At 44.3% G+C, this 12344-nt stretch overlaps 1 protein-coding gene across 1 annotated transcript in view; it reads right to left on the bottom strand.

The window, feature by feature from the left end:
* MYBPH (myosin binding protein H) overlaps positions 1–12344 on the bottom strand; it is a 35806-nt gene that overhangs the window by 10644 nt on the left and 12818 nt on the right. Inside the window, exons 4-6 of the mRNA XM_063119752.1 lie at positions 7867–7955; positions 4837–5035; positions 3648–3787 (exon numbers count right to left, since the gene is read on the bottom strand). Of these exons, the coding sequence (XP_062975822.1) occupies positions 3648–3787; positions 4837–5035; positions 7867–7955 (428 nt within the window). The remainder of the gene's footprint in view (positions 1–3647; positions 3788–4836; positions 5036–7866; positions 7956–12344) is intronic.

Genomic DNA, 12344 nt, shown 5'->3' with positions numbered 1-12344 from the left:
CATATCTGGTAATTATGATGTACCTACATTCAAACACACACACACACACACACACACACACACACACACACATTCTGAAATGGTTTATTCCCAGAAGGACCTATACCATGTGTATGTTTGTATTTCTGAACATTTGAATGAGTCCTCAGCTTGAAAGGAAAGACACAGAGTGTTTTACTTTATTATGTATTTGAAAGACATATATCCTGCCTTTTAGGGTAAACCCTCCCAAAGCAGTGTACAGCAAAACCCATAGCCACAAAACATAATAATGCAAATAATAATAAAAACAACGATAAACTCAGAATTAACAAGTAAAACCAGACAGTATCATAGACATCAAGTCTATGACTTGATGTCATAGTGGCCCTCCAGATGTTGTTGAACATTTGGCCCTCTAGATGTTGTTGAACTGCACTCCCAGTTTCCCTCACCATTGGCTATGCTGGCTAGGGCTGATGGACGCTGCAGTGCAACAACATCTGGAGGGCCTCGCATTCCCCACCCGTGATATATATAATGGCCCCAGTAAAATTCTAACTCAGTTATAGGCAAAGGTAAACAGATGAGCCTTAAGGGCCTGTTTTAGGGTTTATCCTAAAAGATGGCTTGATATTTCTATTGGGGAGAAGGCAGTTTAAAATGGTAGGAGACATGAATGGCTAAGAAGAGAGGGCTGGAAAAGCAAGACGGTGGGTGGCTGCTTCATATGATAAATGAATAAGGTACATGTTAAACATTTAGCATGAGACAGTGGGCACGTTCAGACAACGCAATAGTCAACAGTCAACTCCACAGTTGATTAACTAGAGGGTTCTCTCCACATGGTTTCAAACCAACCATGGTGTGAAAAACTCCCAATCGACAACAAAATAACCCACTGTTGACTATTTAACCCACCATTGCTTATTTAACCCACCGTTGGTTATCATGTCGTCCAAACCCAGTCAGCCACATACTTTTTTCACTGCATGGATAACCACAAGAACTACGATTGGCACCTGCTCCTACGTGGGATGAAAGGACTCATCGCCATCACATATGATCCAGGCTGTTAGCACGTACATTCTAAACGTTTAACGTATGCCCACATTTACGTGAAGTTTTCCTGACAGAGCGGGTGTCAAGGGTGGGCATGGCTGGGCACTGCCAAAAGCCCACACCTCAGCAGGGCCCCAATGAACACAGCCCCTTGGAGTTGCTTGCTCCTCCTCCTTCTCCCCATGGCAACCTGCTAGTTCACCTGCCTCTATCTTTGGCCCAGACAATGATGGTGGCGAGAAGCAGGAGCAGTAGATGCTAGTGCCTCCTTAACCCACTAGCTATCTGCCTGTCAAGCAACCAAGTGGGAACAATTGTGAGAAAAGAGGATAAGGAGCAAAAGCAGCTGTTGACAATGGCAGGCTCACTGAAGGAGGGCCCACTGAGGGTGTTGCACTGTATCCTGCTTGTGGGTTTCTGGTCGACAGCTGTTTAGTCACAGTGTGAACAGAGTGAGAAGGGGGTTGGACTTGATGACGTTATAGGACCCTTCCAACTCTACTATTCTATGATTCTATGAGTGCTGGACTAGACAGACCCTTGGTCTGATCCAGCATGGCTCGTCTTGCATCTTGCCCAAGGGCCTTCATAAACCTGGAGCTGGCACTGGTCGCTGGGCATCTGAACCCAGACTCAGAAATGCTAGGAATACATCTACAGAGCAGCTATGTGAGGCACATGATGTAGCTCCAGGTCTCCAGAAATAGCTGAGGGTGCCAACCCTTCCAGGGGAATTATGACTGGAAGGACCCCAGGAACAAAGCTCTGTTACAAAGGCAAACTAAGCTGACCTACTGCCATTTCTGAAATAAATGCAACCGATGGAGGATCAGAGAGGAAAAGGTTCTCAAGGGAAAAAATTGTTGGACAAAATATGGCTATATTTAGGGAGTTATTTAAGTTGTATACTTGTTTATTTTTTAGTCAATTAATACATGAGCATGGTTTTTTTAAACTCTGATTTACCTTCTTATTCAAGAAACTGTTACCCAATGAATTTATTTTATTTTAAAAAAATTATAAAACAAATATTCCAAGCAATGTCCATAGTTCTGCTGTTCTTATCCCTGTCCACATTTCCACTATCTAAACCAGTTGTGGCCAAATTCTGTATTGCTGAGGGTCACTCCATTCTCCAGATTGTGGTGTGGCTGCTAAAGGATATCGTGCTACACAATCAAAGTTCTTCCAGGGTGGGCAGAGTTTATAACCAGCGTGAGAGCCAATGCAATGTGGTAGGTAAGAGTGTTGGACAAGAGAGACCTGGCTTCAAATCTCTACCATGAAACTTGCTGCTTGGCCTTGGGTCACTCAGTCTTTTTCAACCTCAACTACTTCACAGGGTTGTGTAATGACAGCCTTCCTCAACCTGGGGCGCTCCAGATGTGTTGGACTACAACTCCCAGAATGCCCCAGCCAGCTGGCTGGGGCATTCTGGGAGATGCAGTCCAACACATCTGGAGCGCCCCAGGTTGAGGAAGGCTGTGTTATGAGGATAAACAGGCAAAGGAATATGTGGCACCTTCAGTTCCTTTGTCAAAAGGTGGGATAAAAATGTAATGACTATATAATCAAGCACAACAGTGCCACCTAGCAGTGACAACTTTGTAGCTATAGAGCACATTAACTTGGGCATGCCCAGGCATTGCTCCCAAAGAAAAAAACCCAAACCCATAATCAGTTACTGCTCAATCTCTATACGATGATGCTTTGCAGCTGCTTCCCCCGCAAACGCTGCAGCCTCGCTGCTGCAGGGTGGGAGTGCTAATTCTAGATTGCAGGAGGGAGTTCAGGCTATCCCGCTTGTCAAGCCCTCCTCTTGCCCAGTGCCCTGCGATGCTGGGCTTACCCTGCTCCTAGGAACGCCCCCAAACCGAAGTCATCACTGACCATCAGGAGAAACAAGGTGGCGACATCAGAGCAAATGGAAAAGTCACGGTAAAAGGACACTGCGAGAAAGTGCAGTTTCGAAGATAAACCCCTGATGTGGCTGTGAGTTGGCAGCTGCGTTATATAAACAATGCAGTGCCACTATGCAGCCACTATGGAGTATAGAGGGTGTACATCCAGGTGTTGGATCAGGCATCAAACACTAAAGGTATTTACACATTGGTTGTGAGATCCCTGAATCTCACTGAAAAGCTTTAGGCAAATTCAATCTCACCATAACCCACCAGATGGGTTGTAGTGAGAATCAAAGGGATGTACATTGTACACTGCTAAGCACTACAGATTATTTTTTTGAAATGATAATAAATGAAGCCTTAAAATATCTTTACTGAAGAGGAAGCTAGGGGAGGCCTGTAGTGTTAATAGTTTGCAAATGTATTTGAAAACTTGTATTTGAAAACTTCTTGGTTTTCTTACATGATAGTAGGTACAATCTTCAATTAACTCTATGCCAGGTGCTAGATTAAGGTATAACTTTCAGCTTATTCTGGACAAAGGCTCTAGGAAGGCAAATAATGTCACAAAGAGTTCAGCAATAGTTTTAGAACATGGACGGGGATGTTGGCTACGGGAGCCACTACTGATTCTTGCAAGAACTTCAGCTCCCAGCTGTTCCATTTTTCTGGGCTGTATCTCTCCCCATCCCCAGTTCTTACCTTAGTCTTCATGTCTGCTTTTTGGACCGTGTAACCCTTGAGCTCAGCATTGCCATTATCTTTGGGTGGGCTCCACTCTAGTGCCACATTAAAGCCCCACACATCCAACAGCTTCAGGTTCTCAGGGGGCCCTGGCCTCTCTGAAAGAAAAGAGCCACACAATGTGGACACGTTACTAGTTAAGTATTGCAATACTATTGCAATGCTACCTACCAGCAGGCAGCAAAGAGCAATGCAGGCAGAGGTATCAGATAACAAAGAGCAGCCATCCAGCAGAAAGAAGACACTATGGCCTCAGCTAGACCTACCGTGTAAGATCTTGCGATATATTTATCGTGAGATCTCCCCCTCTGCTTACATGCGGCGTGCGACGGCCTTGGAGGGAGAGGACGTCGTGCCCGCCATTTTGTTTTGTTTTTTTCCTTAAAGGAGATGAGCGCACGAGCGCTCATGCGCAAAAGGTAAGTTTTTTTAAAAAAATTAACAATTTTCCCCGCTCCCCCCACCCCAGATGCATGGCTCCCGGCTCCTTGCGAGTAACCACGAGGAGTCAGGTCAAACCACAACACTCGCCAACACGTTCTGTGGTCTAGGGATCAGCCCGAGACCATGGAAAAAGTTGGCTGAAAGGGTAGGGCGAGATCCTGGGGAAAGGGAGGGATCATCCCTCCCTGCTCCTGGGATCCCCTGAGCATCATGTGGACGCACATGGACGATCCTGAGGATAGCCCCAGGATAGCGTACCGTCTAGCTATGGCCTATAAGAATGTTGGGATATATTTATTGATTTATTACGTTTATATACCGCCCCACAGCCGAAGCTCTCTGGGCGGTTTACAACAATATACCTCACCCATAATAAGCTGCCCTTTCAACCCCTTGACCTAAGCGTAGCAATGCTAGAACAATGCTTCTAATTTTTCAGTGCTTTGTACCTATATACCTTCCTCTTCTCTCATTATGCAATGGAGTCAAGCCCACAACAGAAGAGTTGTTGCAGTCAAGACCTTCCTGGTGGCCTAAATGCAACATGATCCAATATCTAATTGTGCCAGGCCCAGCTAACTATCCACATGGAAAATAGTATTCTGTGGCTCTTGAGTTAGAGAATCTTGCTTCAAAGGAAGAAGCATCTGTACACATCACCCTTCACATAATAAATCAGGCCACATGGTTTCATTGTCCTTACCAATCACCTGGAGATGAATGACGACCTTGTCTTCAAGTTCATCTAAGATCTTAACACTCATTTCATATTTTCCAGAATCTTTGCGTTGTGCTTCACGGATAAAGAAGACAGAGTCCCTTTCACTGTTGCGCACAACCACTCGCTTGGGATCCAGAGGTTGGCCTTCTTTGGTCCATGTCACCTGCGGCTTTGGCTTTCCCTAAGAAAAGTACATGGAAAACAATTGGCAGAGGTTGGTTTTGTTGTATTTGTCTAGGCTAGGGGTGCACAACCGTGGCCCTGGGGGCCAAATCCAGCCCAACCGGGAGTCCCAATCTGGTCCTGTAGGGTTCCCCCCAAATGGCCATGCCCCCTCTTCCCCTGGTGACACCCCCTTTTCCCCCAACCAGAGATCATTTGGTGTTTTTCTGGATTTTATGCAGCCCCCCTCCTCACCCCATTCTCAAAGGTTGAAATGTCTGTCTAAAGGCTTAGTAATTGGTAGTAAGAGCTGTAAGCTAAAATATGCTGGTATTTATTAATACCCTTGGCCCCCACCCCTCCTTTAATATCCTAGACCCCACCCACCACTGAAATATGGCCCCTGAGAACTTCTATAAAATGGAATTTGGTCCTCAGGCTGAAAAAGTTTCTGCACTCCTGATCTAGGCAACTAATGCTTACAAAAATACGGCTTGGGACCGCAATACCTGACGAAACGCCTCTCCCGACATGAACCTACCCGTACATTGCGCTCAACATCTAAGGTCCTCCTCTGAGTGGCTACTCCGAGGGAAGCTCGGAGGATGGCAACAAGGGAGAGGGCCTTTCCGGTGGTGGCCCCCCAATTATGGAATAATCTCCCCGATGAGGCTCGCCTGGCACCAACATTGTTATCTTTTCAGCGCCGGGTCAAGACCTTTCTCTTCTCCCAGGCATTTAACAGCATTTAACAACATATACTAAGTTTGTTTGTTTTTTAATGGACCCCAGAACTGTCATTGTTTAAAATGGATACTGTTTTACACTATTGTTTTTATATTTTTGATGGTTTAAAATTTGTATACTTTTTAACATTTAACATTTTGTAAACCGCCCAGAGAGCTTTGGCTATGGGGCGGTATATAAATAAAATAAAATAAAATAAATAAATAAATAATACAAGGAATCTATAATGCCAGGCAGCGAGTGGTCTTTCATGATGGCCTGGAGAAGACCACCACTCAGTAAAACACTACTGAGCAGGACTTCTGTGGCATGGATTTAGAAGTTTGCTTAGTTCATGCATCTAAGCCGATCCAGTTTCGGAGACTGAAGACCTTGTGGGAAAAGACCATATTCACAATGATTGTCTGGCAGCCAAACTTTACACTAGAAACTCTTGCTCATTTGCTCCCATTTTCTATCTGGGTATGATCTTGTATCTAATCTAATCAATTCCCAACCCCCACATATTTTTCAGATTTTTATTCAGGAACCGGAAAGTTGCAGACACACATTAGCATTAACATCACCCATATTCTGGGGGCTCTCTATATATGGTCAAAGCCCCGCAGTGGCTGTAAATCTGTGCTGTGTTTGTTATATGATGACAATGCAGATTCGCAGCCACCGCGGGGCTTTCCTGCAAAGCCACGCATTGAAAAAGTCGGGATTTACCCTGACTTTGTCGGTGGGAGCGAGATCAGTATGGCTCTTCCACCCTCTGACCTCACTCTGGGGCTGATCCAGGGTGGGGGGCAGTCCTGGTGGAAGGCGACCGGCAATTGGTCACTAGAAACCAGGAAGAGGGGGGGGCAGCTCCGGTACCCAAATAAGTGCCAGAAACCCCATGCTCCCTCCTTGGCATTGGGCTTACCCGACACCACCCCAGGTAAGGGAAACTACAGGGTTTGGGGGGAAGGCAGCACAGTGAAGACAGCCCCATGGAGTCTTTGAATAAGGAGTATTTCCATCTCTGCGGGGTCTTGGACAATATTAGCAGTATACTCTTATAGAACTACAGCCATTGTTTGTGCATGTGTATTTTGGGGGACAGGTGTGTGTGTGTGTTGCCATTCAGAACAGAGATACCTTTTTTTCATACAGAGAATTTCCTTAAAAGCCCTGAGCTCTGAAGTCACCCCATCCCCACCAAAAATATCTATGGACAGCTGAAGCCAGTATGAATGTGTGTCAAATGCAGTTGCTTCTGGCAGCTGCCCCTTTACAGGAGGGGCCTAGATCCACAGTAGTATCAGTCTACAAATATCCAAGAACCAAGGAAATGCATAGACTGCTACACCCTATTCTGAGCCTCTGTGCCACTCCATATGGCTTGCACTTGCTACTTTTGGTAGAGAGCTATTTTAGGCTCTGGACTACAGCATATTGCTTCTGCCTTCTGAATGCAGATAGCAGCACAGAGGTGATCTGTTAGGTAAGAATGCTTCAAATCAAGGGAAGATAAAAAGACATTCCAGTGTCAGATTTTAGCGTTTGGAAAAGTCAAATCAGACAGGCCCCTTCTCATCTGAGATTAGGAGGCTGCCAAGAGGTGATGGGTTTGGCATGACTTGAAATACACAAATAACTGCTTTTGTACTGGCCAAACACAGCTTAGGCTTCTTTCTGTATTATAGTCTGGCTTGTGAAGTACCTTCATTTGGCCCAAGTTTAATCTCTTCTCAGGCTCCATAATTCCATTATTGCAGAGCTATTTTTCCTTTCTCTTCCTCAATAATCAGGCCACATTTCAGAACTTTGATAAATTCTCATTTAAAGCCAGTTCAACCTGCTCCCTCAATAACTAAAATCATCTGGTTGCGAAAATCACCTGCCTACTGAAACTCACTAGAGAGCTAGTCTGGCTTTGCTATCTTCTGTAACTATTACTTTGGCTTATCCACTATTGTTAACTTCTTATTTATTTATTTATTTATTTCATTTCTATACCGCCCAATAGCTGAAGCTCTCGGGGCAGTTCACTTCTTGACTCTTATTCAAAGGTTCATCTTCAGAAGAGGCTGGAAGGGCAAAAGAGACATTAAATAGGAATTATGATCCACATACCCGAAAAGGGATCATCAGGTTCAACACATCTCCCACAGTCCTCATGTACAATTCTCTCAAGTAGCGAGGCAGTCGGATCTTGGGATGCTCTGGACAAAGCAGAATAATATCAGTCTGTCATTAGTATTGTGGAACTCCATTGTAGATGGGCAGGTGAATCTCAGGGGAATTTTAAGGTTGGTTGGTCACTCAGATAACAGGGCAGAGATGGGAAATGTGTGGCCCTCCAGATGTCATGCATGGTGTGGAGAACGTGGATAGGGAGACATTTTTCTCCCTCTCCCATACTACTAGAACCCGGAGTCATCCTATGAAGCTGATTGGTGGGAGATTCAGGACAGATAAAAGGAAGTCCTTCTTCACACAGCACATAGTTAAACTCTGGAATTTGCTACCACAAGCTGTAGTGATGGCCACCAAATTGTTTGGCTGTAAAGGGGGGTTGGATAAATTCCTGAAGAAGGCTATCAATGGCTACTAGTCCTGATAGCTATGTGTGAGGGTGTACAAAGGAAAGGGTTGAAGCAGAACCCCATCTTTTTCACAGAACAAACGTACTCATAGCCTCAGGGAAGGGATCCCAAGGAGAAGGGTGCAACAGTCCCATGTACAAGAAAGAGTTGTGAGAGGATAGTAACACTGGTCTCATTCATGAAGAGTGGAAGTCAATGACATAGCAGCAGGCAGTGGACTGATCTCTGATATGTGCTGCAAGGATCAGTACTTGCCATGGTTTGGTTAACTACCCATGTGCTCCCTTCCTCAGAATATCACAGGTGGGGGTTTGCTCTTAGGAGTTATATACTTGGGCTTTCCCAGGGGGAGGTGGTGACCAAGCAGTGTTTCCTTGGTGAAAACAGTACATAAAGATCAATGGTTTACAAGCAAATGAACAGAATGGGGGACTTCTACTTAGCACTCCAGGAAGACATACTGCATGAACTCCAGTATCAGAGGCAGAAAGACTTTATACACCAGTTGCTGGAGAACATGGGTGGGATGGTGCTGTTGCACCCATGTCCTGCTTGTGAGTTTCTGGTCAACAGCTGATTGGTCACTATGTGAACAGTGTTGGACTAGGTGGACCCTTGGTCTGATCCAGCATGGCTCTTCTTATGTTCTTACATCATCATCCCTCACCATTGGCTATGCTGGCTAGGACTGATGGGAGTTGCAGCCCAACAACTTCTGGAAGGCCATAAGTTGTCCACCCCTGCCATAGCGTAATCTGTCCACAGGACATTTCCCGGTGAGGTTAACCCTGTAAGATCAAGGAGATTTCTCCTTCAGCACAGCAGTGCTTCTTCCAAGGATCATAAATGCAACCCAGGGATGTAAAGGGAAAAAATGGTTAGTGTTACCACCACAGTCTGGAGAAACAAGACAGGAATAAGTTCTGGCCAGCACTAAAAAGGCAATGCCCTACCTGACACATTTATAACTGGTCCCAAGCCATGAAGATCTTCAGGTCTGGTTAATGACTTTTAGAAAAATTACTGGAGAGGACAGTTTCATGGTGCTTTTCAAAGGCTAATTTTATGGATAGATGTCAGAAATGATAATACTAGGCACACAGACCATTATTTAACTATCTCTCCCAATATCACCACAGTATCACAGTTTAAGGAGCCCAGAGTTCTGCCCATCTCCAAAACCTCATCTCTGCTATTCAGCAAGAAGCATCAGTGGCTAGTCAAGTGCATCTTAGCAGCCACAGACTTTTCTTGCTGGATCTTCACCATCATGTTGACACAGATCCCTTCCTGCTCTGTTAAGTAGATAGTCCTATTTGCCACAATCCTGCCATCTGTAATGACTCAGGGACCTTCCACACACAGGGCTCCTAGCATCAACAATCAAAAGGCAGCCTTGTGTGGTTATCCCATCTTCTCCTTCTTTTCCTTAACCGATTTTCTGTGGTAAGGAAAAAAGGGGGGGGAGAGGTTGAAAACCATGGGAGGGTTAGGAGTGGAAGACAGCATCATCTGTCCCCATCCCCCCCATAAATTCTGTGCATGAGGCAAGGCAATGGTACTATGAAAGCCTTGGAAGCACCCTGAGTGGCACAAGGGAGAATGGGCACATTTTCACCATTCAGTCCTAGAACTAATTCAAGGTTCATCTCTTAACACGTTCTCACAGGCAAAGCCACTCCGAGTTAGAATTTTTACGAGACTCAGTGAAGTCCTTACAATGAATTCTGTTTTACTCTGTACAGCACCATGTACATTGATGGTGCTATATAAATAAATAAATAATAATAATAATAATAATAATAATAAGAAGAAGAAGAAGAAGAAGAAGAAGAAGAAGAAGAAGAAGAAGAAGTAGTTGAAATTGGTGGATATGGCTTTCATCCCTGTGCTATACTGAAATGTCATTAAGCACTGCCTGAAGGCTTATTTCAGTCAGCTAGAAAGAGATAGCCTTTGTTCAAGAGATGGAGTTGTCTTCTGATGCAATGAAGGAACTAGTTTAGTAGGAAGCTCAAATGTCTCTGTACTGCTCTGTCTCATCTAAACCTAAACCTGCACATCTATCTACTAGGCAAAAATGTGAAAGTCCAATTTTGTACAAGATGAAAAAAATCATGCAAACAATGAAAAATCCAGAGCAACTCTTGGCTTTACATCTTGCTACCCCAGCTATTTCATCAGCCGTTCTAAGTATAGATCTTGCTCTATATTCTGATCTGGATGTATTGGACCCTATACACTCTTACTCCACTTACCCAGAAGTAAGACTCAATGAATATAGCTTCAAAATTGCACGAGGTACTGGTTCACCTTTACTCAGCATTGGTTAGGCCTCATCTTGAGTACTGTGTCCAGTTCTGGGCACCACACTTCAAAAAGGATGCTGACAAGCTGGAGGGGTTTCAGAGGAGGGCAACAAGGATGATCAGGGGTCTGGAAACAAAGCCCTATGAGGAGGCTGAAAGAACTGGGCACGTGCAGCCTTGAGAAGAGAAGACAGAGGGAAGACATGATACCACTCTTCAAGTTCTTGAAAGGTTATCACAGAGGAGGGCCAAGATCTCTTCCTGATCATCCCAGAGTGCAGGACACAGAGTAATGGGCTCAAGTTACAGGAAGATAGATTCCTGCTGAACATCAGGAAAAACTTCCTGTTAGAGCAGTACAACAATGGAATCAATTACCTAGTTTCATCAATTACTGCTGGAATCAATTACTGCTAGTTTTACCCTACCCTGTGCCTGCTTACCCTACCCTGTGCCTGTTGGCATTCTCTTCCCCTCCTTATTGTTTTACTATGATTTTATTAGATTGTAAGCCTATGCGGCAGGGCCTTGCAATTTACTGTTTTACTCTGTACAGCACCATGTACATTGATGGTGCTTTATAAATAAATAATAATAATAATAATAATAGGGAGGTTGTGGGCTTTCCCACACTAGAGACATTCAAGATGCAGCTGGACAGCCATTTGTCAGATATGCTTTAATTTGGATTCGTCCACTGAGCGGGGCGTTGGAATCAATGGCTTTATAGGCCTCTTCCAATTGTACTATTCTATGAGTCTTACATCTGAGTAGACATGGGATGGAAGATTGTAAATATCATACTGGATGGTGGATGCCAGTCGATGTGAGACTCCTTGATGATATTAATTTAACAAGGAGTATTCTTTCTGGTTTGAAGACAAAGTTATAGTCCCCATATTTAATAAGTGTAATAAGAGTATCCCTTCAAACAATATGCTAAATATCTGCTAAATAAACTGGAGGATCAGCCATTGCTGAACTGCATTCTTACTGAACAAGTAGCTGAATTCACACCCTATATTCTACAACTGGCAATTGCTTTGGACTTTCTCATTTGATTCAGAAATATGTTAAGATTAAAAACCGACAACTAGGTTCCTTCTACTTAACAGTAATCCAAGAAGATGTGTATGCATGAGCAATGCAGCCAACAGCAACACACTGGAAACATACCTTTATATGTTCCCTGGGGAAACATTGTGTGAGATGCAAATGAAACCTGTGTGTGCTTAATGGCTTGTCAACGCCTTCACTAACATCAAAATAGCTATGGTGTAGCCATAGCATGCTATATTTGTAAGCAGTCCCCTGAGTGGTAAAGGAATCATGTTCGGGTTTAATGCAAGAGCTATGTGTGCATCAGAGGCTTAAATGTGCAGCAGATTACATTCCAGAAGTGTTCCTGTGAAGGAGCATCCAGGATTAAAATGAAGTTGAAAGGTACTTTATCTACTGTGTTCACAAATCACCCGCAGTGGACTAGGATATACCAGAGGAGGATCTGACAGACCCAAATGGCCCTGCCAACAACTAGAACAGCATCTTCACTCACTCATCTACTTGACTTTGGAATGCCTTCCTGGCACTTATCTGTATCAGTCTAGGGAAATGTAATACTCCAGGGAAAGGACTTAATTTCTATATAACATTTCATATCCCTGCATGCAAGCAAGGCATAGCTTGCCTTTTAAAG

This window comes from Elgaria multicarinata, chromosome 1 (genome assembly GCF_023053635.1).
Source record: "Elgaria multicarinata webbii isolate HBS135686 ecotype San Diego chromosome 1, rElgMul1.1.pri, whole genome shotgun sequence".
NCBI classification, from domain to species: Eukaryota; Metazoa; Chordata; class Lepidosauria; order Squamata; family Anguidae; genus Elgaria; species Elgaria multicarinata.
This window is presented reverse-complemented; position numbering and strand designations above follow the sequence as displayed.